The sequence below is a fragment of the Equus przewalskii genome, chromosome 1 (genome assembly GCF_037783145.1).
Source record: "Equus przewalskii isolate Varuska chromosome 1, EquPr2, whole genome shotgun sequence".
Classification (NCBI taxonomy): domain Eukaryota; kingdom Metazoa; phylum Chordata; class Mammalia; order Perissodactyla; family Equidae; genus Equus; species Equus przewalskii.
Window position 1 is genome coordinate 183,518,284 of NC_091831.1, and position 27,466 is coordinate 183,545,749.

General features: G+C 46.6%; 3 protein-coding genes across 13 annotated transcripts in view; 1 reads left to right on the forward strand and 2 right to left on the reverse strand.

The window, feature by feature from the left end:
• L2HGDH (L-2-hydroxyglutarate dehydrogenase) overlaps positions 1 to 1,847 on the reverse strand; it is a 40,248-nt gene extending 38,401 nt beyond the window's left edge. For 5 of the 6 annotated variants that reach the window (XM_070588879.1, XM_070588905.1, XM_070588895.1 and 2 more), the window contains exon 1: positions 1,641 to 1,847. In XM_070588879.1, coding sequence (XP_070444980.1) covers positions 1,641 to 1,780 — 140 coding nt within the window. In that variant the 5' untranslated portion in view covers positions 1,781 to 1,847. The remainder of the gene's footprint in view (positions 1 to 1,640) is intronic. The other variant, XM_070588919.1, reaches the window with a different exon arrangement.
• On the forward strand, positions 675 to 11,654 carry DMAC2L (distal membrane arm assembly component 2 like). 5 transcript variants are annotated; one of them, XM_008532573.2, is made up of 5 exons: positions 675 to 1,083; positions 7,949 to 8,060; positions 8,983 to 9,191; positions 9,770 to 9,941; positions 10,727 to 11,654. In XM_008532573.2, the coding sequence occupies exons 2-5, from the start codon at positions 7,954 to 7,956 to the stop codon at positions 10,839 to 10,841; spliced, it is 603 nt and encodes a 200-aa protein (XP_008530795.1). In that variant the 5' UTR covers positions 675 to 1,083; positions 7,949 to 7,953; the 3' UTR covers positions 10,842 to 11,654. The 5 variants fall into 5 exon arrangements, with proteins under 5 accessions (XP_008530795.1, XP_008530796.1, XP_070445079.1 ...); XM_008532574.2 differs by having other exon boundaries at positions 942 to 1,083; positions 9,773 to 9,941; XM_070588978.1 differs by lacking the exon at positions 675 to 1,083 and adding an exon at positions 1,856 to 1,986 and having other exon boundaries at positions 9,773 to 9,941.
• CDKL1 (cyclin dependent kinase like 1) overlaps positions 11,533 to 27,466 on the reverse strand; it is a 56,302-nt gene continuing 40,368 nt past the window's right edge. Inside the window, exons 3-9 of one of the 2 annotated variants that reach the window (XM_008532576.2) lie at positions 25,798 to 25,870; positions 23,346 to 23,436; positions 22,550 to 22,750; positions 20,458 to 20,540; positions 17,565 to 17,621; positions 16,016 to 16,171; positions 11,533 to 14,409 (exon numbers count right to left, since the gene is read on the reverse strand). In XM_008532576.2, the coding sequence (XP_008530798.2) occupies positions 14,302 to 14,409; positions 16,016 to 16,171; positions 17,565 to 17,621; positions 20,458 to 20,540; positions 22,550 to 22,750; positions 23,346 to 23,436; positions 25,798 to 25,870 (769 nt within the window). In that variant the 3' untranslated portion in view covers positions 11,533 to 14,301. Of the gene's footprint in view, positions 14,410 to 16,015; positions 16,172 to 17,564; positions 17,622 to 20,457; positions 20,739 to 22,549; positions 22,751 to 23,345; positions 23,437 to 25,797; positions 25,871 to 27,466 lie in introns of both variants that reach the window. The other variant, XM_008532575.2, reaches the window with a different exon arrangement.

Here is a 27,466-nt window from a genome sequence, read left to right on the forward strand (position 1 = left end):
CACGTACATAATATCCTCAAAATGACAAAATTATAGAGCTGGAAAACAGATTATTGGTTGCCAAGGGTTAGGAAGGTTGGAGAGATGGAAAGTGAATATAAAGGGGTAGGTAACACAAGGGATATCTTTGTATTGATGGAACATTTCTGTTTCTTAATTGGGTGGTAGTTACATAAATTAACACATGATTAAATTGCATAGAAACACACACACACAAGTCTATGTAAAACTGATGAAATCTAAACAAGGTCTGTGGATTGTATGAATGTTAATTTCCTGGTTTTGATATTGTACTGCAGTTATATAAGCTATTATGATTGAGATAAATTGGGTGCAAGGTACATGAGAGCTGCTTTTTGGGCAACTTCCTACGTATCTATAATTATTTCAAAATAAAAAGTATAAACAAAACCTTCACCAACCCTACTTTTCTTCCCTTGAGAATCTTTTCAAAACAATTGTCTACATACCCCTACAATGAATCACCAATCCTAGGCCACTGTAATCCCCGTCCAATCCGCTAACACCCAGCAGCCAAAGTCAACTTTTGAGACATTTAATTACTTCTTTAAGACCCTTTAAAAGCCTCCCAATGCTCTTAGAATAAAATTCAACGTGTAGTTAAAGTAAAACAAAAACCCTGCAGCCAGGCAGCCCCTCTCTGGTGTCATCCCACACCATCTATGCCCGGCTAAGCTCATCAACCTCATCTTGACCACCTTCTAGTTCTCCTAAGAGCCAAGAGCTTTGCAGCTTTAAAGCCTCTGCATAAACCATTCCCTCTACGGAGAGCAGAGAAAAACAGTGGTTTCCGATGTGACCTCCAAACTTCAATTCCCAGGACACTGAATTCTGCAGGCTTCAATTGGCACCCTAACTGCTTCCCCCAGGCCACCTCGATGCAGCCTGTGCCAGGATCCGACTGATTTAAGACCGGAGCCAGATCTTCCAAGTGACACCAGAGACGCCAGCTAAGAAACCGCACATTTGACTGCTTACAGCGCGCCAGGACCTTTAATCCTCAAACGACCACCTGCGGCAGACACTAAGACCCTGGTCACCGCTGAGCCGTCAGGAGCCTCGGTAATCAGCCCAGAGTGGACAGGGAGGAAAGGAGAGCTGCTCCTGACCTCCACTCAGCACCACGTCCCTCGTGCTTTTTCTCCGGCCCACTGACACGACCCGTGATTCCTGCAGGGAGCCCAGGGTCCGGCCGGCTGAGCCAGGCTCCACAGGACGCCACCTCCTCCCGCGCCTGGGCCGGGGGTGGAATAGGGACATAGGGACAGCGGTTAGCAGGGGCAGGGGTGGAAGAGGGACACGGGGGCAGGGGGCGGGCAGGGGCACAGGGGCAGGGGTGGAATAGGGACACGGGCCGGGGGTGAGCAGGGGCAGGGGGTGGGCAGGGGCACAGGGGCAGGGGTGGAATAGGGACACGGGCCGGGGGTGAGCAGGGGTGCAGGGGGTGCAAAGGGACACAGGGGCAGGGGGTGGGCAGGGGCACAGGGGCAGGGGGTGCAAAGGGACACTGGGGCAGGGGTGGAATAGGGCACAGGGGCAGAGGTGGAATAGGGCACAGGCCCGCACGAGGCACCTGGAGGCGGCAGCGCGGGCGGCGGGGTTGGCCGCCGGCGACTCACCTGGTGCTGGCCCTGCGGCCACCGCGGCCCAGCGGCCAGGGAGCCCCCGGCGCGGGCCCCCAACCCCAGGCCAAGGCCCCGGAGAAGCCCCCGCGCGCCCGCGCGCAGGCCCCGCCCAGGTAGCGCAGCGCGGGCGCCATGACCGGCGCCACGACCCCGTCAGCGCGACTCTGCGGGCCCCGCGCGCTCCAGCCCCGCCCCACGCAGGGGCCAATCAGGCGCGCGCCCCCGCCCCACGTGGGAGCGCGGCCGGCGGCCAATGGGCGCGCGCGGCGGGGGGCGGAGGGCAGGCCGCGCCGCCGTCGACGCGGGGACGCTCGCTGGCTCGTTCCCTCCCTCAGACGCTGTGAGTAGGGGCCCGAGGTCCGCGCGGGGCGGGGCTGGGGGTGCTCCCGCTCTGCCCCTGCCCCTCTCCCGTCGCCGGGGTTGCTGAAAGCAGGGCCCGGCTCTTCGACCTTCACCGCCGAGCGGACTCGGGCCCCCGGGAGGAGGTCTGGGCGTGACGACGGGAGGCCCAGCGGTCCCCGGCCCCCCTCCGAGCCCCGCCCCTCGAGGCCCCGCCCCAGCCGCGGGCCCCGCCCCTCGAGGCCCCGCCCTCCGGCCCCGAGGCTCCTCCCCCTCCCGGCGCAGCGCCAGCCGCCCAGTCCCAGGCTGTCTGTCCCGTAGCTGCGCTCTTTGGACTTTTGTGCATCCAGTCCTTCCTGGTCCTGTGACTACGGGCCCCAAGGGGACAGACGGCTCGGTCTCTGCCATCATCTAGCGCTCCCGCCGTTTTTAACTTTTAGGGTCGAGACAGCTGATCAGAACAAAGATGGAGTGATGCGCTGTCTTGCTGGGAGGGCTTTGTGTGAATCTGGTTCGGGTCATTCGTCGGGCTTTGGGAGGTCAGCTCACCCCCCTGCCTCCGACCCTCTGGGAACTGAGCACCGGCCGCGCTGCCCATAGGCTCGTGTGGGGTGGCGGGCGGCGGCCCCGCAGGCGTCAGCCAGGGAAGTTCTCCGTGGATGACTGCTTTTAGTGTGTTTAAATGGTTTTACCGCCTGGACAGTTGTCCGTGGTTTGCTTTATGTGTGAAAACAATGTAGATTGTCATTGCGTGTTCCATCACAAATGAAAAAAACGAGATGGTAATTTTTTAAACTCAGTGTTTTGTTTTGAGATCCTTGTGGATTCCCAAGCAGTTATAAGAACCCGTGGGGGTCCTGTGTACCCATTACCCAGCCCCGCCAGGGATAAGACTTTGCAAAAGGATGGTACTGTATCACAACCAGGAAATTGACCTTGACCGATCTGTTGATCTTGCTCCGATTTCCCCAGTTTCACATTTGTGTGTGCGGTTAGTTCCACAGTTTCTATCACGTGTGTAGATTCCTGTATCCACCACCACAGTCAAGCTACAGCACGGTTCCATCACCACCAGGATCCTCCAGTTTTCCTTTTGTAACTACACCTCCCTCGTGCCAGGGCACCTCCTGCCCCAATCTGTTCTCCCTTTCTAAAATTGTGTCATTTCAAGAATGTTATATAAACAATTATACAATGCATAACTTTTTGGAATTGCTATTTTCACTCGGCGTAATCTGTTGAGATCCATCCAGATTGTTGCCTGTATCAACAGGTCATTCCTTCTTATTGCTGAGTAGTATTTCATGGTGTAGATGTACCACAGTATGTTTAACCGTTCACCCACTGAAGGAATCTGAGTTGTGTCCAGTTTTTAGCTATTTTGGATAAAGCTGCTATGAACATTAGTGTACAGCTTTTTGTGTGAACTTGTTTTTGCTTCTCTGGGATAAATGCCCAAGAGTCCAATTGCTGAGTCATATGACAAGCACATGTTTAGTTTTGTAAGAAACTGACAAAGCTGTTTTCCAAGGAAGCTGCACCTTTTTACATTCCCACCAGCAATGTTTGAGTGATCCAGTTTCTCCTCATTGTCACCAGCATTTGGTGGTGTCACTATTTATTTTAATCATTCTACTAGGTATGTAGAGGAAATGGTTATTTTTCAGTTTGCACAGGATGTCTTTGATTTGTTATTAGGTTGAATACAGAACGATAGACTTCTAGGGTCAGACTTTCACGGGCCACCTGGACCTGTGGTAGTGGCTCTTTTACTGTCGTGTGATTTTTCATTGTGTGCTGCTTAGTTTAGCAAGGGGAGAGAACTCACAGGACACATGCCCTTTTTATAAAATTTTTTCTGCTTACCCTTTCCCCAGGTTTCAGTCTGCAGTCGTACACTGCATAGTGACATTTTGGTCAGTGAGGCACTGCTTATACTGCAGCGGTCCCATAGGATTAGACCATGCAGCCTAGGTGTGTAGTAGGCTGTCCCATCTAGGTTTGTGTAAGTATACTCCATAATGTTTGTGCAACAATGAAATTCCCTAATGATTTCTCAGAACTATCTCCATCATCAAGTGATGCATGACTGTACCTTAATTTGTTTCAATTAAGTAATCTCAAATCAAGAGCTCACTTTACGTTCACACACCCTATAATGTCTTTGGTTGGGGACGTTTGCATTCATGACACCTCCTCAGCTGAGAATTCCTGTTCATCTTCCGTCTGTGTCAGAACCTGTAAGATGTATTTCAATGACTGCCATGTAATGTCGGGCTAGGAATGGCTTTTGGGACCTTTGCTTCCAATTCTTAATGAATTGCTCTGTTCTATTTTGTTAGACTCTACACACTTCAGTAATAAGAATTGGCATCAATAATGAGTGATTTGCAGTGAGACAGGTTGTAATTTGGGAAAAATCACCCTAATTCTGATGCCACCCACCCCTCTCTCCTCATTTTTACCACCCTCGAGAACTAGTTCGCTAGGTCAGGTTTTTTGACCACTAAGTTAGCCATCACTTTGAATAGCCCACCATAGTAATTACATTTAATACATGAAAACAGAACTTCGACTCTTAAAAAAAATTAATGTTTTTGTGCAAATAGGAGAACTCTCAATCAAACTGACTCAGAAACACTGTATGTATCCTATTTTGAGTCCCACATTAGAGGTCTGGCCTTCTGTAAGTCACAAACATAATTGCAACTTTTAGAAACATCTGTTCAAACTTATGGCCCTAAGCCATGTTCTGATAGTAAGAAGAAGTTTGGTTTTGTTTTTTAAGGATTTTAATTCCTGAATTACTTATCACAGCAGTAATGTAGTAGCGGTTATTTTTTAACTTGGTTTTTACTGCTTTCTTCTAATTCGTTAGTGTTAAATTCACCACTGGCCAGTAGAGGTCTCCTCTTCCCCTGCAGAAAGCAGTCTCAGAGGCTGCTTGGATTCCGCTGAAATTCCTGAAATCAATTAGCAAAGTCACAGTTTTTATTTTTTTACCCTTATTGCCAAATAAAAATTTGGGGTTTGTTTTTTATTTTTGAGGAAGATCAGCCCTGAGCTAACATCTGCTGCCAATCCTCCTCTTTTTGCTGAGGAAGACTGGCCCTGAGCTAACATCTGTGCCCATCTTCCTCTACTTTGTATGTGGGACACCTGCCACAGCATGGCTTGACAAACGGTGCCATGTCCACACCCGAGATCTGAACCAACGAACCCCGGGCCGCTGAAACGGAACATGCACACTTAACTGCTGCGCCACCAGGCCGGCCCCTAAAAATTTTGTTTTTACGTTTAAATTATTTTAAGTATAATAGTATTTTTAGAGATCACAGCCGGGGTGAATGTGGCCTTTCCTTTAAGCTGAGTAATGAGGTGGGCCGAGTGAATCCGGTGAGGGTACTTCAGTTCTCACGGACTGCTCTCATTTACCTGCTCAGTGAGTCTCTCTGGTTCTCCCTTTCTCTCTGGAAAAATACCAGCCACTGGAGACTTAATTAGCAAATGTTCATTTCACGCTGGCACCAGGGAGATGGCACTGTGCCGGGTGCTAAGGACACGAGAAAGAATGAGATGTGGTCCTTGCTCTTCTCTTCTCCCTGCATACTTTTGTTTCTTCTGCCCAACTGGGAACGGTAAGACGCATCTCACAGGACACCTCTGATGTGAAGCCTCGCCCTCACGCCCTCCTCCAGGCTCTCAGACTCGTTCGTCCCTCTGTGAACACACCATATTGCATGTTCTTTCTTTACATGTTGTCTGTCTTCTTCACGAGACTGTACGTTCTATGAGGACAGGAATGTTTGTCTCTCCTTGTTTGTTTTGTTTTTATCTTACCATTGTATCTCTTGCACTAAGTTTAGCAGACATTCAGTAAATATTTATTGAGTGAATGAATGGATGGGTGGATGGAGATGGCATTTGAATAAAGTCTTGAGGTTGGGTAAGATTTCCACAGTCAGGATGGGGGGCCGGGAAGGGACAGTAAGTAGAGGGAGCAGCCTGAGTTGAAGCCAGAAAGCCCAGATGTGTAAATGAAGTTGCAGCCAATGGAGCTGTTAGAGGCGGGCACAGGGGAGAGCTTTAACACAAAGCGGGAGGGGCCGGGGCGTGGGAGTGGGAGCGGGAGGTTTGCAGTAAGGAAGGCAGAGTGATGGCAGAGAAGGCGGAGGGCAGGTGCGCCAAGTTGCGCCCTCAGACCTCGTCTCTCTCAGCATCCTCAGTCACTGCCTCAGCTCTAGGTGGTTCCCACTCAGGCCTCTTTCTGTTCCTCTTCATTTCCTGCGTTCTAGAACCATCCAGTGACTGAGGAAGGAGCCCTGGTCTGGTAGGAGAGAGAACTAGGTTTGCATTTCAGCGCTGCCACCACTTAGCCATGAAACCTTGGGCAAGCCCTTTTAAACACGTGCGTTTATTAATACCCCGCCTTGTTCCAGAAAGGATTTAGGGTGTCAGCAAGTTTCTTATTATCAGGGCTTCGCTTTCCTCATCTCTAAGTGAGAGGTTTAGTCTGGGTGGCCTGAGTTCCTTCCAGCTCTACAATTTTGTGACTATGATTCTAGTGATTTGTTGGTCATTTCCACTTAGAAGTGCTGCCAACACTTCATATTTAGAATATAAAAAACTGGGGGGAGAAACCCTGAACCCACAACCCGGATTTCTGTTAATGGCATCACTATCTACCAGTGACCCAGGACCAAAACTTACGTCATCCTCAGCGCCTCTGGCCGTTGCCGTGTGTCTCCCTCCCAGGCCATGTGGAGTGCCCTCTGCGGTGCCCTTCCCTTTCTTCCCGGCACCACGGGAAAAGCCCTGGCTAGCTGACTCTCTGTCCTGTTCTGTTGATCCTCGACCTTGCTGCCGCTGTCTGAGTAGTATTCCCGAGTCGTAGCTCCGACAGTCCAGTGCTCTGCGCTGAAACCTCGCTGACTCCCGGCTGCCTGCAGAAGACCGTGCAAACGCCTGGCCGACCGTGCCACAGCCCTCCTGACCTGACTTCGTAAACTGTCGGCCTCCTCCCCTGGCCCCACGTGCTGCCCAAAGTGAACCACCACAGCCTGAAACATTCCGGCCCCCACTGGTCACCCGACAGAACTTTTCCTGGCATCCGTGTCTGTTGAAACCCTGGTCTGTCCTTATTTTCACTCTTTGGGGTATTTATCAGGTTCCGTCATGCATTTTGAGGACCTGGTGACTCATTTTCGCTCACTGCAGCCTGATTTCGGTCATCAGCTCCTCAAAGGCAGAGACCACCTTTCGTTTGTCTGTGTCTTTGCTGCACCGGGCGCACACTAGAGAAACTCGAATTGAGGTTAATCACGTGGAGACCCAATCCAGAAATCCCTGTCTCAACTCACAGTTCCAGACTTTTACAGCTGGAAATCGTCTGAGCAAATCGTCTCATCTTACAAATGAGAAGGCCCAGGTGGGAGAGTTGGCCCCGCCTGGCCCGTCTCTCCCGGCTGCCCTGGCAGTGCTTTGACTGCTGTGCTGGCACGATTGCAGCCTGCCATGGGGAGGTCTGCTGTGTCTCCTCCCTCTTCTTGCGTGTGAGTGTCTTACCCTCCGCACGTTGTCCCCTGGTGACTGTCTGTCACGGTGACACTGGAAATGCAGAGTGCAAGTGGAGCTGGTTCCAGCAAGTTTGTAGGTGCACTGCCCGAGTGGACACCAGGTGGCAACACTGCAGGCCAGCTCCAGTTGAGGATTGAACAATGGGACTTGACGTCAAGGCTGGAAGGAACCATGGAGACCCTCCAGTTCAGCCCCTCGTTTTTGCAGCAAAAGAAACCAAGAAACAGAGACCAGAGTGACTTGCCCAGTAACTACTGAGGGGCAAGCGAGTCATCAGCTTTCTCGGCACGGAGTCTTGACTTTGAAGCTGTGGAGTGAGTTACTATGTGTATGGGACTCAGATTGCCAGCTGATGATCTAATACGAATACTGTTTTGTGTGTCTAGATCCAATGATGCTGTTTGGAACAATTTCCCAGCGGTTGTGTGGCTTAAAGAAACTCCCATGGTCATGTGACTCCAGACACTTCTGGGGCTGGTTGAATGCAGTGTTTAATAAGTAAGTTACTCAACCAAAGTGAAGAAACTTGGGGACTGTTACAGCTTGATGACTTTCCAGCAGCTAATTTGTTTATTTGTTGTATTTCACATGTTTTTGTGCAATGTATGCAGTATGATCCTAATTTTGTTCAAAAACAAACAAATAAAACATACACACAAGCACTCAATAAAGACCAGAAAAATAGATGACAGAATATGAACAGTGACTGTCGGGTCAGGATTTCAGTGATTTTTCTTTTGTTTGTCGTTTTGATGCCTTCCAGGTTTTCTAAAATGAACATTTATTGTATGATAAGAAAAGCTCAGTAAATGTACTTTTAGAATGTTTTATTCTATGGCTTCTTAAGGGATGTAGTTAGCCTTCTGAATACTATCCAGGAAACTCAAGTTTTTGAAAAGTCAGTGGGTTGCATGCTTAGAAATATTTTGAAACTAATGAAACTAACCTCCTCTTTGCCTAATACAGCACTCATACCACTAACTAGAGAAACAGGCATATGTAGACATTAATAAATATCACTAAATGACATTAATTTGGACAAAGGTTCAAAATTATTCCCTCTTTAATCTTGTATCATTAATAAAAATGATAACCAAGTCTAGTCATTCATTCAGTGCGTAGTTACTGAGTACCTCCTGGTGTCAAGCTACTGTGCAACACGAACCCATGAAGACTCGTGTCGGCCTGATAAACTCATCAAAATAGCATGTCTTGACAGAGTTCACTTGGAAACAAAAACAAAAGCATACAGGGTAGCAGGCAGAGCCATCGTATGTTTTTACGTGGCCCTCACTGATATATGTCTCTCCCGCCTCATTTGAAATGAAAAGTTGTTGCTATTCTGTATTTATTTGGTGAATCTAGGTAAGAAGCCAGTGATCACGGTGAAAGCTAACTGCTTTTGTCCTCCGGCCGACAGAGTGGATCACGAACGCATCCGGGACGTTGGTCCCGACAGGGCGGCGTCCGAGTGGCTGCTGCGCTGTGGGGCTATGGTGCGCTACCAGGGCCAGGAGAGGTGGCAGAAGGACTACAACCACCTCCCGACAGGCCCTCTGGACAAATACAAGATTCAGGCGATCGACGCCACCGACTCCTGTATCATGAACATTGGGTTTGACCACATGGGTAACTGCCTGTCCTTTGCTTATGGGAAATGCTGTGGGTCGCAGTGACACTTTGTTACAGTTGACGTGCGGTTGTGGTCATGGGTGTGTCCTTCATGCCCTTTCAGTACAATCCAGTTAGTTTCCTTCTGTGCTTGATACTTATTTTTAAATTAGAGGTCACACCTTCCTCTTCTTTCTCCCCTCACTAAGCTTGTCTCTACATGCCTTTATTCTGTGGTTTATTGACTTAAAATCCAAGGCCTTATTTGTCAAGCCGTCTTTGTCAAACTTCTGTCCTGAGAAACCCTCGGTAACATAGGAATAATCGTATCCACACAGCCTCTGCTTGCGTGGGTCTTTCTTCCTCTAGCACAAGGGCATCTGAGTGCAGACCGGCCTTGTCCATCAGCGCAGCCTGTCTAGTGAATACCTTGTGTGGTTAGAGGGTTGACTAATCCATCCAGTTTTCCTGGAACTGAAAGGTTTCCCGGGACATGGGACATTCAATCCTAAAACCAGAGCAGTCCTGGGCAAATTCGGACAGTTGGTCATCTTAAAGGTACAGCAGATTCTTCAACTGGACTTTGTTTTCCCCAGAAGGCCTACGGCATGTGGAAAAAATAAGGCTCTGCAAGTGTCATTACATCGAGGATGCCTGTTTGGAGAGACTTAGTCAACTTGAAAACTTACAGAAAAGCGTGTTGGAAATGGAAATAATTTCCTGTGGGAATGTCACAGACAAAGGGGTGGCAGCTTTGCACCGTCTGAGGTATGTGGTCAGGGCCCCGGTGGAAACTTGATGATGTTCAGGTGAGTGAGCAGCATTTACAGCAGTGGAGGGGTGGTGTCTTTTTTCAGTTCTGAAAAATGTAATTTAAGAAAACGACTGAACTTTCATCTGTATTACTTTAAAACAGTTAAAATTATCGACCTTAACATGTTATGGTTTTATTGCATTTTTTAGGGAGCATCTTTTTAAAAAGTTGCATGCACACAAAGCCCTGTGTGGTGCCTGCTATGGTCAGCTCTCGATGAGCATCCGCCATTGAGTGCCCTCGCCGTCTTTAAAGCAGTTTCCCCGTGTTCTGCCAGCAACCTCGGTATTACAGGAAGTTTGGGGAACTTTAAACATTAGAACCAAAAGTACCAGATTGTCTGGTACATTAGTTGAGGCTTCATCTTTTAATAGAAATTTGAGTTCCTTTAAGAACTTTCCCAGTTTTTTTCCCTTTCTGGGTCAGGATTCATATTTTGTATTTCACATGCAGAGGACTTCTGTGCCATAATGTACGTATAATATTTGGAAGGATCCAGCTAGAATTACTGATGTAGTTCAGAAGAACCAATCTTTCCAAAGTCTGCCTTAGTTCCTGGCGTGAATTCATTTAAGGTCGTGCTCTCAGGTGACTGTTCTAGGTGTCATTTTGAAAGTGTAGGGTGATAGAAACACATTCTGTGTGTAATTTTTTCTAAAAGTCAATAAATCAAGTTTATTTTAATGCTATAAGAGTAAAGGCCAAACTGAAGTAACTTTTTTTCTTTCTCTTTTTGCAGAAACCTCAAGTATTTGTTGTTAAGTGATCTTCCTGGAATAAGAGAAAAAGAAAACCTTGTCCAAGTCTTTAAAACAACACTGCCTTCTCTGGAACTAAAATTAGATTTGAAGTAAAATAATAATATTCAATAAGTGTCTTATTTCAATATGAAGTATCATTTGAAATTGGCGATCCTAAACAGCAACAAATATTATATAATCATCAATAAAATTATACGGATGCCATACCATGACATTTTAGAAGCAGAGAGTCCATCATGTAGAAAATAAATATTCAGATGTGACTCACTCAAGTTACTAAGTTGGAAGGGAGAATTTATGTACATTAAGTCATTTAAGAAAAATGTAAACCAGGTAGCATTTTAATTTGAATGTATTCCTCATATAGATAGCTCTTGATGTAGATATTCTTTATTGTATTTTAACAGTAATTTGTTACATTTTACTTGAAAGTTATTGAAGCATGTTCCTATGAATGTACAGTTATGAAACACTGAAAGCTACATTTCAGATCCCTGATGGAGGAGCCACTCACACCAAGTGGTCTGGTTGACGAGGCTTCATGTTGCTCCCAGGATTTGCATGCTCATTCTTGTGGTCTTTATTATACACACCCTTTCTCTGAATGAATAGCTCTGGCTACTTTGTCTGTTTTGTAAGCTTAGTCTGTTGTTTTTTTCTGTGTGTAAAGTTTTTTAAAACTAGTCATAAATGCTTGGCTGAATTCAAATAGTTGTGCTGGTTGTGGTGGAACAGAGGGAACATTCATGAAGACCAGCCCAGCTGTGATAAAGAATATCATAAATAGATAAAAATAGATCTTTATTTTTACCCACTTGAAATGGCCCTGATTCTGTTATTAATCATATACCAACTTGTTTGTGGACTTCTGTATGTTTGGTTTGAACATTAAGTTGTTGAATACAACCTTGAGTAGAAATTATTTTTTCTCCCCAAAGCCTCAGTACATAGTTGTATATCCTAGTTGCAGGTCATTCTGGTTCCTCTATGTGGGATGCTGCCACAGTGTGGCCTGATGAGCCGTGCCATGTCCACTCCCAGGATCCGAACCAGCGAAACCCCGGGCCGCCGAAGCAGAATGCACGAACTTAAGCACTTGGCCCTGGGGCCAGCCCCCAGTGGAAATAGTTTTAAACACTTTCTATGATGCAACATTCAGGAAGAAAAAGGAATTTTAGTTGGGTTTAGAACAAGCTAAGGTAAATAGCACATAGCATAAATGATACACTATTTACTAATATAATCGCAGCTGACATTTAAAAAAATCAGAAAATAGTAAAAAAAAAAAAAAAGACAAGGATGTAGAACAGTCTTCATGAAACTGATGATTCCATGCTGCAGAAAGGATTACAGATACGGTGAAATTAAGCATAGGCATACATTTAGTAGAACTCGAGAGAAAAGAGATGAACACTTCTCCCTCAGGTTTGATTACTGGGTGGTGAGGCAAACGGTTCACCACAGTTTAGTCTGGAGCTCCTTTTCTATTCTGCGTGGTTTTCAGTAAAACTACTAGATGAGTTAGGCAGTTGTAGTCATCTGCCTCGTCAAGTGCATTGTTTTGGGTTAAGGAAAAAAACCCAAAAACTATAAACTACTCACAGAAGTTGGATGTCCTTCCCTGTCATCTGAATCAAGGCTGTGTAACAAGAATAAGATAATCCTGGGACTCGTACTGAATCCACTATCAGCTCCATGCAAGGAGCTACCGACATCAGGGGGCCTTAGGAAACCACTGAACAGGCTGGGGGAGCCAGAGTTCTTGAACGGACGCCAGCATTTGGTGGATTACTTAGCAGTGAGTGAACAGGGTCAAATGTTCTCATGAAGAAAATCAACATAGCAGTAAATAGGGTGCAGAAGAAACCTTTTGAAGATACAGTAACCTACAACTTCAAAAGCCGCAGCTGAGAACTGCTAGGAAATAGCAGCAGGACGTCAACCAAAATGGTGCTGATCTGTGAGATGCGAGCTCCATGTTGCCCTGTATCCAGGGAACAGGCATGAAGAAGCTTTCTGAATAGGAGCAAAATCAAGGCCAAATCAAAGCTAGGAGTCCTCAATATCACTTTGGACTACTTTCTCATTATTAGCTATCTTCCAGTTGCCAGGATGGTATATATACACGTGTATGTAGATATATATGCATGTGTGTGTATATATACATACATACATATGTATAGTGTAAAAAGATATTTCAGGGAAAACATCAGTTTGCAACCTACTGTCTTTCATGGCCCAAGTGAAAGCTCACAAGCAGTGTCTTCTGAAACCCAGATTGCTATAGCCAGTCCTGCCTGTCGATCTGTCTCCAGGTTGGAGGCGGAGCTGGACAGAATGAAGTACTAATTACTTTCAGGCTGACAGGCCTGTTCCTGCGAAGCCTGTAGGCCTTGTTCTTGATCACCTCATCAGCCATGGAGCCTGTGCCTCTGTGGGAAGGGCAACTGTGCCCATGGAGATGGGTTACGGTAAATCTGTCTCCCAGCAGAATGACTAAGACGCATCCTTTACTCAAGGCAAAGCATATTGAGAGATGTCTATAAACACATCATTAAATATATAAGCATGTGAACCACACTTTTATGATAATCCATATGATTTTAAATATTTTGAGCAACTCTTAAATCTCCCCAAAAATGTTTTAAAATATAAAAATCAAGAGAGCAAGCAGGGAATGGAATTTTAAACATTTTGATTTCAAGAACTAAAACTCTCCTCAAATATGATGTTGAGGCAATCTGAAAAGGCAGGAGATAGGATTCAAGGCAACAGACCCAGGGAAATACGGGGGTTCTATAAGTGTTTTTTTTTTGAGGAAGACTGGCCCTGAGCTAACATCTGTGCCCATCTTCCTCTATTTTATATGTGGGATGCCTGCCACAGCATGGCTTGATAAGCAGTGCATAGGTCCACGCTTGGGATCCGAACCAGCAAACCCTGGGCTGCCAAAGCAGAGTGAGCAAACTTAACTGCTACACCACCTGGCTGGCCCCTCTGTAATCGACTTTTCACTTGTTGCATATGGTACAATGGACACCCAAATCTTTTTTTTGCTGAGGAAGATTTACCCTGAGCTAACATCTGTGCCAATCTTCCTCTATTTTGTATGTAGGTCACCACCACAGCATGGCCGTCAATGAGTGGTGTACGTCCACTCCCAGGAACAGAACCCAGGCCTCCAAAGCAGCGTACACTGAACTTAACCACTAAGTCATGGGACCAGCCCCACAAATCCTTTTTACATCTCTAATTCTGCCAGAGGTATGGGCAGTAGATACGGTTTATATTCTGGTCATAAGGCCAGCTACTTAGATACAACAAAAATACAAGTGAAAATCTCGGCAAGTTTTTCCTTCCTGCCCTGGACGCCACCATCACACATGGAAGACTGCCTCTGGAATTTCCCTTCCAGTCCTGCCAAGTGGCTGCCCCGAGTTAGTTACTTCTGTTTCCTCCTGATGTTTTTTCAACGTTGTGATTTCAATCAAATGTATGTTTCATTTTTTCAAATCATTGATTAACGCTTTTTTGTCATCCATCTCCAAGCTCCTTAGATGTTTGGAAATCGATAGTCCGGTTTCTTGGTGTAACAGTGGTACTTCTTGTTACCAAGGGCGGGAAGGATGCTACTGGTGGTCAGCTGAGGCAGGCACTGCAGCTGAAAATACAAACACAGAATCAGGGTCAATGCCGGCACTTTTCTCATTACTGATAACACATCGCGAAAGAGGTAAATAAGTTTTTCAGCACAGAAACGCTTTTTGTGCACAGAATCCAGGACCTGAGAAAGGACAAAATGTTTAAATTTAGTCTGTGCTTTTCCTTTTAAAGGCTTATTTTACACAAAAAAGCAAAACATCCACATTAAAGAAAATTTAGAGACTATGAAAAAGAAGGGAAAATCTACATGCTAACATTATTGCACAAAAGCATAGGTTCACAGGAGTTGAGAGCTTGCTGAGGCCTTAGGGGTCTTTTAAACCAATGCCTTGTCTTGTGTCAAAGACAACTGATGTGTGCAGCACTCAGGCCATGTGCCCACTTACTCCAAGTTAAAAAGGCGAACCTGCTCCCTGTGCTGCAGGGGAAACATCTGAATTTATTGTCAATATCACAGGAAAGTAAGGACATGCATCTGTTTTCTGTACTCTACCATTTGGCCTTAGGTGTCTGAAAAGCAAGTATTTTTTAGTAGTTTTAAATCAAATAGTTGAATCCTTCAGGACCTACAAATGATACACAAATTAGTGGAGTTCCCCTATTCTTTCAAGTAAAAATATGTCCATCAAACCCTTTACTCTTGAACACAAAGAAACAGCAAGACAGGGGCAACTCTGGAGGGAAGGTCTATTTCCAGCCCATTTTGCAACCTGGGTCATAAATGACAGAATAAAACAAGAGCGTTCCTGACTTGGTAACGCTGCTCTACCTCGGGGCCCTGGAGTTCATGCTGCACCTGCTCCTAATGGATCATCCACCCTCTTCTCTCCCCCAAACCTCACGCACACCACCCAGATGCCACTTGGTGTGGGGGCTGCAAAAGGAAAGACTAAGAAAAGGTCATTCACAGCTAAGGGCAGACCCAGAGGGACCAGGAGCAGCCAGCTCATTGCAGTTGTGGTTCCAACTGCGGTCATTCTAAGCTATGACAGCTTTCTGCTTATGACAAGACACTGAATGCAGGTCATTCTGCCGCTTTACACCAATCACGACTCTTCACAGGCACCCAGTGTGCAGCTTGGACGCTGTTCTCTGGTTAAACTCCTGTCTGGGCTGTCACGGAAGCACCCATCACGGCATTGACCGTAGCTGGCTCTGACGACTGAAGGATCAGGGAGGAAAACGGTTCCTTTTTTGGATAAATCTGGAATGTCAGTCAACACTAAAGGTAAACGTGATGACAGCCTGGGATCAATCTGATTCCCTTTTCTGGAGCATAAGAAGCACGCTCAGCTGCACTGACCCCCATGCACCCGGCTGAGACCTGTGCTCATCACGCCAAACACCCCTGCCCTGTGTGGCAACAGGGAACTGTGGGCAGGGACACAGTTAGGATCCAGGGAGAAGGAGCCTTGGGAGGCAGGTGTCTGTGGGGCCCGGGTTGGCAGATCACGCGACCTGCTTCCTCGCACTGGAATGAGGACGCTGGAGCGGCAAGGCGGCTGCCACCTTAGGTACAGATGAAGACTCTGCCCAGGTGGCAGGTACAAGAGCCTCAGAAACTGCAGCCCTGCACACGTCTGTAGGCCCGGCCCCGTATTTACCCCTGGCAGGTGCTTCTGGGCCTGTCTCAGGGTCCTCCTTGTTGGTTTGTCGTGCTGCTTTGCCAAATCCCCTATTTCTCTGATGCTGTCAAAATATGGGTGCTGTAACAGCTGTTCACACGTGAGCCTCTCAGCAGGATTCATGTGGAGACAGCCCTGAAAGAACAGAAAATTCCCTCCTCTTACTTCTTTAAAATTGTACTAACCTATTAAGATCATCTTTCTTCTTTCAAAGATTAAACTCTTCAATTGGGAACAAAAGGGGGAAAAAAGTAGGAAAAACACACCAATCATGATCTGAGTTCCTTCCACAATCATTCCTAAATGGACAAGCACATACATTATTCATAAATAGTTTCTAGAAATGGTAACAAAAAATCATTTTCTCCACCTTGTTCTGTTCTTGATGCAGTTGGTGCCCCGCCCAGAGGGGGCAGGATACAATTTTTTTAGTTTAACTCAGTGTCCAACTGGAATAATCCACCTGACTGGTTTGGTCTCTTGCATTTACTTTGTGGAAAACTAGCTTTATTTAAAAACTAACACACATGGTAAAAATAAAATCCATACAGGATTCAGCAAAGTCTCTCCACCACTCCGGCTCTCCTATTTCCCTTTTAAAACCAGCTATCCTTTTTTTTTTTGGTATATTCTTCCAGAAGCAGTCTGCATTAGAAGCACAGATGTGCATGTGTGGAAGGAGCCACACGACAGACACCCCTTCATGTTACGTCTGTCTCAACTATGAGCTTCACCAGGAAGTAGGCCACAGGGCGCAAGCCTGGATAGATTAAACCTCACGACTACACACCCAAGGAACTGTCTTTTTGTTTTTTGAGGAAGATTAGCCCTGAGCTAACTGCTGCCAATCCTCCCCTTTTTGCTGAGGAAGACTGGCCCTGAGCTAACATCCGTGCCCATCTTCCTCTACTTTATATGTGGGATGCCTACCACAGCATGGAGTGCCAATTGGTGCCGTGTCCGCAACCGGGATCTGAACTGGCGAACACCGGGCTGCTGAAGCAGAATGTGTGAACTCAACTGCTGCACCACTGGGCCAGCCTCTGTCTCATTTTTTAAAATCATATTATAAATGTATCAGTAAATGTATTAAATATTTTTGGATACGGGGGGAACATTGAGTGTAACATTTTACATAAGAGCCATGTATTTCTGAAATGTATATATAAATCAAGTTTTAAAATCAAAACCTACTTCAAATATAAGGAGCTGGCATTTAAAAGGATCCTTTGGCTAAGCATTTTTTTGAAGAAAAATATCCCTTTGTAAAACACCACCCGTCTGAAATTTCTATTTTGTGGAAATTTAGATTTCAGTTATAATGTTAGGTTGATCTAAAGTGAAAAACACAGATGTTTTCACTGTAATAGAATGTGACCCACTTTAAAAATTGAAAGTATTTATACTTTTGAAGGGAGAAGAAGAATTCTAAAAGGAACACTTTCCAATTCCTGGCCTGACAAATCTTTCCAATTCCCCAGTGGTAACCCAGCCAGTGCTTCTGGTCTGCTGGAAACAATGATTTTACCTTTAAGAGCCCCAGGGCAGGATAAGAGATGTTTGGGAATTTTAATTCCAGAGGTTCCTGTTTAAAAAAAAAAGACAAGAGAGAGGGGTTTTATTTACAGTATGTATTCAAAGATAAGGTCAGCTCAGATTGAATTTCTTTTGAGTGAGAGAAGTGGCTTCCTGGCACCTTTCTCTCCTCCTTCTCCCTCCGCCCAGCCCACCTCCACCTGAAACAAACTGCCGGCGGCCGGTTTCAAAAGCTCCTTCTCTCTAAGCTGCTCTTCCAAATTTTCTTCCTAACCACTCCTTTCATTTCCTGAAGAACTGATGCTGGTAGTGAATGATGAGGGAAAACTCATGAAAGAGGAAAAAAACACTTGTTGAGTTATTGTTATTTCCTTTTTTCTGCCTCAATTTATGTAACTTGCCTTGCCTCAGAACAATTTTTGGCATTTATATTGGCATTTATTTAGAGGAGTCCTAATTATTGCATTTATTGGCATTTACATAAAGGGAGCTTCAAAATAGATTTTTCTCCTACTCAGGTGAACAGATGCTTCTGGGCATCCTGGAATAAACACTGTTTCCTCCTCCAATGAGAGCCTGCTGTTTCCCTGATCATCCCACTGTTTGCGGAGTCTCCCTTTGTCCATATAAGGCTATTTGCTGCAGTCACATGCTGGAGACAATCAGGAATAACGAACACGGACACCAAAGGGGGAGGAAGGCTGAACGTCAGGCAGATGGCAGGCCAGTTAAAGAGACACCACTGGCGAAGAGGCCAACCCAGGAGGGCCCTGAAAACATGAGAGCCAGCCGAGCTGAGCCGAATAAACGCATGGCGTGCGTGTGGGTGTGCGTGTGCACGTGTGCAGACGGCAGCGTGTGAGGGGAGGCTGGAGTGGCTGGCCGGGCCCATCGAATGAAACACCATCCCTGATGCTGCGGTCAAGCTTAAGCGCACCGTGTTATTTTGGAGAAGGAGTCAGTCAACAAAACCAATTCCTGAGTGTGCACTTCTTAATCACTGATAAGAGTAAGAGATAAAAGCCTCAGCTTTGGAGTTCCCTAAGATCCATAGAAAAAAATCCTAAAGCAGGTTTGTATTACCCCTAAGAGTAGCCTTTTTCCTCCATATCTTAAATATTTCTCTCGCTATTTCTGTGTGTTGAACCCCAGCACCACTGGGGATCGCCATGACATCGCTGACATCCAGCTCTGCTGTCTCAGCGACAACGCCTCGGATGAGGCCCCGGTTGGCTGTGACATGACGGCCCATCCTGCCTGCCGAGCCGGTTTCCCAGCCCCAGAAGCAGCCGGCATCCGGGCAGGAGGCAGGATTGCTGACCAGCAGAGGGCCTCAGACACAGATGTTCCCGGACGCAGCCCCCGAGCTGCTGCTTCTTGTGTTCCTGTCAACAGGAAATGCCCTGCAAGACAACCTCTGGGAAGCCGTAGGGAGCGCCTCACACTTGTGAAACCTGGGTTGTTTCTGAGGCTTCACCCGTTGACAAGCGAACAGGAAATCGCTAAGGGATATTTAGTGTGGAACTGGGGATGTCCAGGTCACGAGGGAGCCAGCTGGGTCACCTCCCATATGCCCAGTGTCGTTCCTGCCTTTTCGTCCTGGCAGGCTCCCCGGCGTGACCCACTTTTCCTATTGCCAGCGCTGCAGGAGGGGGCGGCAATGGGGAGAGGGGGAACGTGGAAGCCTTCACTGTGGGACAAGCCAAGAGGCTGAGGGGACAGACAGCTCAGATGGAATCTGATGGAATTTCCATGTGGAAACTGACCAACTGGAGGGTTAGTTTCAATTTGAAAGTATCTTCCTTAGACGGTGGAATCTCAGGATTTCACAAACCTTAATTGTGCTCTGAGATGTTTTTGATTATAATACAGACTCATTAGAAGACATTCAAAAATATAAAATATCATGAAAGAAAAAAGTCACCCCAACACAGAGATATCCACTGTTAATATTTTGGTATAAATCCTTACAGCCATTTATTTCACAGATGTAAAAAGCTTTGCATGATTTTCCAGAGGTTGTCATATTATTTTATCTTTACATATGTAAAAATATGCTTGTATATTTGTCAAATATTTATTAAAATTCTGTCAAATTATACTTTTGTATAACTATTTTTTCATTTAGCAATATGTTGGGGAATTTTTTTTCAGATGAATGCACATAAAATCTAATTATTTTTAGTGGCTATGTGGTACTTCTATTGTAAGGATATAGAAGTACCTTATTTAATTATTTAGTTGATTAATTATTTCATTAATCCCCTACTGATGGGACACTAAAGGAAATGATTCTATTAAAGAATGCCACATCTTTATGCCCTTGTCTAATGGTTTCACTGGAGTAAATTCTTGAAAGTGCGTGAAGGGTATGCACATTTTTTATTTTTTCAGTTTTTTTAAACGAGTGTTTTCCCCATATTGGCCACAGAGGACAGGCACCAGGGGGAGGCTGGCCAAGCAAGTTCATCCCCTCGGTCTGGGCAGCCAGAGCAGGGCAGCCAGAGCAGGGCAGACTCAGGGATTTGGACAAAGCCTGACTTTCCTGGATGAGTCATTGTCTAAACGTTCATTGGCTCTGAGCTACTCGCTTCAACTGCTGAAAATGATGGTGGACAGGCGAGGCCAGGGCACTGGCTAACCTCTGCTCTCCGCAGCCTCTAAAGGAGCACTGAAGGCCAGGGCCTTGCTAGCCGATTCGCCCCGTTTTTCTTTTCACTCAGACCGACCTTCCAGTGCAGAGTGGGCTGTAGGGCTCGGGCAGGTGAGTAACTACCCAAACCCAGTTAGCCTGCACCTCCCCGTGTAAACAGAATGAAACCACTTAAACAGCCTGGAAACCTGAGCCCTGACATGCAGAGCTCTTTCCAAAGCGGGTCACTCACCATGTCTTCAGGGTCTGGGATTTTCGCCCCACTGAAGTACTGATTCGCACTAAACACCTGCTGGTGCCTAGGGATGAGGTCTCCTTCGCACAAGAAGAAAGAGGGAGGGAGAAAGAGAAGGGTCAGCAAGCTCTGGTCTGTGGTTTCCCTCCGTCCGTGTGTGTCCGTCTGTGCCCACCTTGAGGGCTGCAGTGTGCTCTTAATCGGAGGGAGAGGTGCTGAGAGGTACTCAACACCCTGTGCTGAGCCGACAGGGGACGGACGAAGCACCGAGTTAGGCCCTGAGGAGCACGGGAAGCAGAGGCTGCAAGGCTCCTGCCCATCAAGGGCTCACAACATATGGAGAAATCCAAACCAAACAACCAGCGGCACACACGCAGACCAGACAACACGTTTTTTTAAATAGCAAGTGCAACAACTGCAAATCAAAATTGAGGTAACTGAATCCTGATGGGTAGAGCTAGAAATGTACTAGCCCAGCACTCGGAACTGTGCCTGACACAGAGCAAGCACTCCAAATATCGGATATCGAGGAAGGGAGGGAGGGAGGGAGGAAGAGGGATGGAAGGAAACAAATTATGGAAGATCTTCTAGCTGGAAGGAATACATTTCCAAATTGGAACCAGATTTTCTCATTTCGCCAAATAGCAATCACTTGGACATCCCATTTTATCTACTGCTGAGAAGCACTTGCGATGTGAAGACATGAAACTAGAGGAGCATTCCTACATTCTGGGGGATGACGCGAGGCTCACCCTGCCCACACTTCAGCCAACTCAGCTAAAATCCTCCTCCTGTAAAATTCTCGGGATATTACACTTGGAGAAGAATTCTGCTCAGAGAGTATCAGGAGATTCTTGGAAGGGCGCCCTGGGGTCCCCGCAGGCCCACTCCCCAGAGCTGAGTGAAAACCAGACCCCCAACCAGGCCCCGGAAATGCCAACCAGGCCTCAGAAATGCTGCTGCTGGCCAGGGCTGGAGTTCCCGCCTGGGGCCTCAAGGTGTCCAATTTTACCCATTTGTTTCAGAACTTTCTCACTCAAATCCAAAAGCTGCTGTCCCGCCCCATTTTGGATGAGCAGCCAAAACATACTCTCCCATGCCCTGCCCCAGATCTCTGTGGGCTTCATCCTGAGCACACTGCCTGGACTTCAGTAAACTTTTTCCATCCGAGAGTTGGAGGGGACACCAAGAGGGCGCCCTGAAATCACCAGGGAAACACAGCAAAGGAGGCAGAACAACCCGGAAGGGCCCCAAAGTGCCTTCCACGTCACTGCAAAAAGCCATCAGCACATATTTACTGCCTGCTGTGTGCGGATGTCAAAGGACGATAAAGAGAAATGGAAGACATGATCTCACCCTCAGGGAGCTTACAGCATCTTTGGGAAGATAGAAGGACGAGGACATGTAAACCTGGAGACTGCAGGTGCTGGTGAGTTCAGAGAAGAGTCGCTTCCCCACGGGACACTCAGGGGAGGCGTGGCTCCGCTCCCCGGCTTGTGAGGAAGGCAATCGCTATCCAGATCTTTCCATCTGCCCCTCTTCTCTGCTCTCCCCAGCCCCCATGAGGACAAAAAAAATGGAAGGGCGTTGGGGTGGGAAAGCAAGACAAGGAGAGCGACCTTGGGGAACCAGCCTTTCTCCCTGACCCTGAGAAGACAGAATCTTCCCTCACAGCGTCTGAACAATACACACCAGCCTGGCAGGCTGGAGTCAAGGACAGCCAAAGAACGAGTTACCACATTGTCAGAAATGAAATAAAACTCCACAGCAAGCTGTAAACGGCTAAGCTCTCATAGAAATGCAAGTCGTCACTACTGCCATGATCATTTTTCAGAGTTTAACTTGATCCCAACCATGCTGAAGAGAGAATCTGTGTCTTTTGGACAATTAGTATGCACCCAAAGTTATTGATTCTCTTTCTTAAGACAAACGTGGACACCTTTTAAGGAGTCATTTGAATGAGGCCCCAGGGGGCTCCCTCTTTCGTAACCGTAAAGGCATAACATGAGACCAGGAATCTGGCTCTGCCCAGCACTGACGTGGGTCAACCATCCACACTCCCAAAAGGCAGGATGAAAACACCACTTACCCAAGGTTTTCCTAATCAGATAGAGCTGATCCACGTCCGACTTTCCTGGCCACAAAGGCACCCCTGCTAGCAGCTCGGCAAAGACACAGCCAATTGCCCAAACATCTACAGGGGGGCCGTACTGCGTGTCCCCCACCAACAGCTCCGGGGAGCGGTACCACCTGGTGGCCACGTAGTCTGTGTAGTAGTCACTTGGTCCAGCTGGCCAGTGATGGGACATGGAAAACAGAGAGAGCAGGGGAACCCGGCATCAAAATGGGAGGGGAGACTTGACAAATTAAGCTGTGCCCCATCCTGCGGTTTTTCTAAAGCAGTGGTTCTCAGAGCCAGTTTCACATTAAACTCACCTGGACCACAGTATTGTTAAAATTACTGATGCTGGTGGCCTTCCACAGTCCAATTAAGCCGGAAACCCTGTAGGAGGGTCCAAGTGTGTCACTGTAGTTTTTAAAGTTATAGTTCATAGCTCCTGAGATGATTCTAATCTGCTGCCAAAGTTGAAAACCACTTATCTAAAATAGTACTTCTGAAAAGCTCTATTTTAGCAAAAAATGGTAGAAACCAGGAGGGCAACATGCTTTATAATAACCTCTTTACTTTGGTATAATTAACGTATGGCATACATTTCAAAACCACTGAATGTATCTACACTTTTTCAATAATTACAGAAGTGTAATTTATAGCAAGCTTATGCCCTAGATATATAAGAACTAGCTTTCTATAGCATTGAGATCCTTTATTATGTAAACAATCTTTCCGTCTTTTATGTGTAACTAAAGAAAACTTCGATACTCACTCAAAAGCCGAGCAAATCCAAAGTCACAAAGCTTAATCACTGACTGTTTTGTGATGAGGATATTTTCTGGTTTCACGTCTCTATGTATGCACTAGTCAGAAACATCAAAACAAAAACAGATTATTAAGGAGCAACTATAATACACGGGATAAATAAAATGTGAATATTTAGCAAATATTTGAAAAATCATTTCAACCTCTCACCGGCCTTTTGGATAAAAGGCTGCAAAATAGCAGCCTAAAATAACTCCAGTACCCTACCTATCATGGCCTGAATCACCCCAAATTCCTGCAGGGCCCACAGGGACCCAGAAGGGTGAAAGGCAAAATGAAAGCAGGGTAGCCAGACTTGGAAAAAAAAAATACAGGACACCCAGTTAAATTTGAATTTTAGATAAACAATAAATAATTTAGGGAACATACTTATACTAAAAGGCTATGATCGTTTATCTGAAATTCACATTTAACTGGGTGTCCTGTATTGAATCTGGCAGCCCGGGTGAAGCGAACTGTTAAAAGACTCTGGGTGAGGCCCGCCTGGTGGTTGCAGGAGCTGCAAGTTGGGGCCTAAGCAGAATTCACGATTCAGTTGTTTGCCTGAGAACAGGACACAGGGGGCCATAAACAGGACAAGCTCCAGGCTCGCTGAGATAAGCCGAGGAAGAGAAGGGCAGAATCAGGAGTCCCGAGAGCTCCCTTCCAGCTCTGACATTCGTCCTCACGAGATAAACAGAGCAGGCGGCGCTCAGCCTCTGGGGAGAGTCGCTAGATGTCAGCTCCGTCACACACACATCAAGGGTTCTCAGCGCTGCATCCACCCCCACCCCCCGGGGGGTAGCCCCCACGCCACAGTTCAGACCCAAATCACCTGCGGTTTCCAAACCCCACTGGCACTGTTTAACAGGGCCATGTTAGAAGAACATCTAAGGATCTTCACATGGTTTTCTTATGAAATCACAATTTTCTTGGCAAAGAACAAATCAACAACCTAATTAACAGTGACATAAAAACAACAGTTGGGTCAAAATACTGTTCAGGGTTCCTAATGATCGTCCCCTCTTCCAGGCGTTTTCCTCTCTGGAGAAGACTGGATCCTCTGCGTCTGAGAGACCCTCTTGCTTGCAGCTGAAACCCTGGGGTACTCTGGACTTTCCAGAATTTGGAGAGAGGACAGAGATTCCTCTTGGGCCTGGCCTAGTTCCCACTCCAGAGGACCCTCAGGGTGAGAGACCAGGGTCAGTGTTCCCTATGGGCACTTATTATTTTGGAAAAACGGGGGAGAGACAATTTCTGAATTATTTTATCACAGTCTATCTGGTTCTCAGCAGTTAATGGCCCTGAGATCTCCACTCTTTTACCACTGGCTTCACATGTTACTATAAATGGGTACATCCGTGAGCATCGTGATGACAGACGGTTGGAGGACTTGTATGCAAGAACGCACTCCTGTTCTGTTCTGGGAACTCTTTACAAGCCTCTACCCCCTCCCTCATCAGCTCATGTGGACAAATAGAGCCTCTGGGGCTTTCCAGGGATGGCGGTATGCATCCCACTTATCTCCACAGGGCCTTCATGTGGTCTCTCTTGCTCCCCCGTCCTAAAACCTGCTCTCAGGAGAGTGTAAATAGGACTATAAGGTGTCTGCCCTGCCTGGTATACATGCACGTTGACAAGGATTGTGGCCCTTAGCCAGGTGGAGGCTCAGGAGGGAGAAGTGCTGGCTACTCTCACATTTTCTCCTCTGGGAAGGCAGCTTCAGGAAAAATCATTTAGAACCACACAAGGAAGGGAATGCAGCCCCCAGCTAAACTGGCCCTGGCCGTCAGCAGGATGATGCACTGCAGTCAAATCGCCCGTGAGGCCAAGTGCAGCTCTGGCCCTGGTATTGGCTTCTGTGTGCAGGAAGTGGCAGTGTCGTATCGGAGCGAGTGGCAGGCTTCCAGCACCTGTGAAGTCATGCCGCCACCGGGGCAGCGTCCACGTGCCTCCCACCAGGCCTGGCTGTGGCTGGAGCGTCGGCGGTCCCCCTGGGCTGCTCCATTCCAGACGTGGCCCTCGCATCTCACCAAAGCAGACATGAGCACTGTCCAGGGTGCTTGGCCGTCCGCCTGCTGCAGCTGCGCAGGTGTGAGTGACCTGGGGCTCTGACCCCCAGTTTCAGACCTTTTGAGGCACCAGACCAATACGGACTCCAGGAGGATGGGATCCCACCTAACTCTGAGTCGTTTCTAATCAGTATCAATGCATAACTACTTTCTTAAAATTATAAAAATGCACCTTTTATGTCACCTGAACAAGAAGGAAGAGCTAGGTCAGCATTTTTAGCCTCTACTCACCCCAACCAGGCTTAAAAAGATTTGGGTGAAAAATTATATACACAAAATGATCGACAAAGGCTCCACCTCAGCTTAAGGGCCTCCTTCTGTTTTTTCAAGGGAGAACATGAGACTTACATTGTGTTTATGGCAAAAATTTACAGCTTGCAGTGTCTGCCAAGTAATGCTCTTCACGAGATGTTCTGGAACCCTAATGAAAATAAGAAGCAGCACAGACACATTCTTTAGTGTAGCCATGGAATTCAGCTCAAAAAAAGACACAAGTAAACCAAGACGAGCCTAATTAGTAAAAGATCCCAGGTGACACCAGAGTCGTTGAACTCCCGGGGCAGAGCGTCCACAGGCCCAAAGTGTAGAGAACATGCGATTGGCACACTGCTGAGTTCTAGGGCAGCAAGGTCACAACGATGCCGACAGCCACATCTGCAAGGAGGGACCACGAAGACGCACAGGGATTTCAACAAGGGTTCACAACCACCCCCTCAAACTTCTGGGACACCCCTGGGAAACCGCCTGGTAACTGAAGCTCCATTTCTACAAGCTTTCTGTTGATGGAAAGTTAGTGAAAATACAGCATAAAAGATGCTGTTTATTTTTTCAAGTTGCCCCACATTGATGATCTTAAGCAGAATGCATCTCCCATGTGAGAGCACATGGTTTCTGCAGACTCCAGAGGCAGCATTTTTTTTAGGGTAGTGAAGATTTTACTGAAGATAAGGAAGAGATTTACATTGCACATCATGTTACAAAAAATAATTAAAAGCTCACGTAGGCCTCTTGGTTCTTTCCCTGTGCTCTCCTCTCTGGGAGCCAGGTGCATCCCGCTCGTGTCTTTCTGGCCTGTCCTCTATCAGTGTCTAAACTCGGTGCCACTGCTCCAAGCTCTTCTTTTCTGACTCTCAGTTTATGCCAACAGAGCAACCAGGAGCCCCAGCAGATCTTTTGTGTAAATTAGGAAAAGGCACCTCCTCTGGGGCATTTAAATATATATATATATATATATATCAGGCACTGAGTGAAATGGATACAGAAAGAGTACATTTATTTCCAGAGACCCCACCCACCAGCTAGACGTAGTGTTTTTGTGATCAAACATTAAACAAACTTGTTGTGGTCCTCAGCCAGAACTAATCAGTAGACCCGGGAGGAAATGCTTGAACAGTTGTGTGACCAAAAGAGCCATTTCCAGCCTCTGGGAGGGGCTAGGAGGCCACCGTTGTCACAGACCAGATGTTCAGGAAATCCTTTCAAGCAGATCAGAGGACGCTTGCAAAGAGGAGGAGACAATGTGGAGGAAATGAAGAGGCCACTTCCAAGAAGAAGAGCTAGGACATTTCTGGAGCAAAACTATGTCCCTGGGCTTGAAGTAGCTTCTCTCCAAATTCTCTCCCTTGTTCTAGTGGCATATAGGCACAGATGTTAGAAAAACTCACCTGGCTAGAAAGAAGGCCTAGAAAAACACAACGAAGAAGAGGGCATTTCAAAGGAAACGCTTTCCCCCAGCCTCCGTGTTTTGTCGAGAAAAAATGGAATATATTTTGATTATTTAATTACTTAAGATTTAATATAAGGTTATCAGTGCAGGTACCTTTAGTCTCTAAAAACATTTCCCAAAGAAATTATGCAAAGAGAGTGTTTAGAAGTAAATTATAATAGCATATCATTAATGTTCCTCTAAGGCTGAGCACATCCTTACACAATTCTCAAATGTAAAAACTCCGTACAAACTCCCTAGTGTCGCCTTGGGTTGGCTCCTCACTTTACTTCTTTATCACTCCGTTTCTTC

Bases quoted from the DNA above. Each gene is read 5' to 3' on its own strand.
- DMAC2L (XM_008532573.2), top strand. From the start codon at position 7,954: ATGATGCTGTTTGGAACAATTTCCCAGCGGTTGTGTGGCTTAAAGAAA. The intron at 8,061-8,982 runs GTAAGTTACTCA...TCCGGCCGACAG, and splicing joins TTGAATGCAGTGTTTAATAA to AGTGGATCACGAACGCATCC. The intron at 9,192-9,769 runs GTAACTGCCTGT...TGTTTTCCCCAG, and splicing joins CATTGGGTTTGACCACATGG to AAGGCCTACGGCATGTGGAA.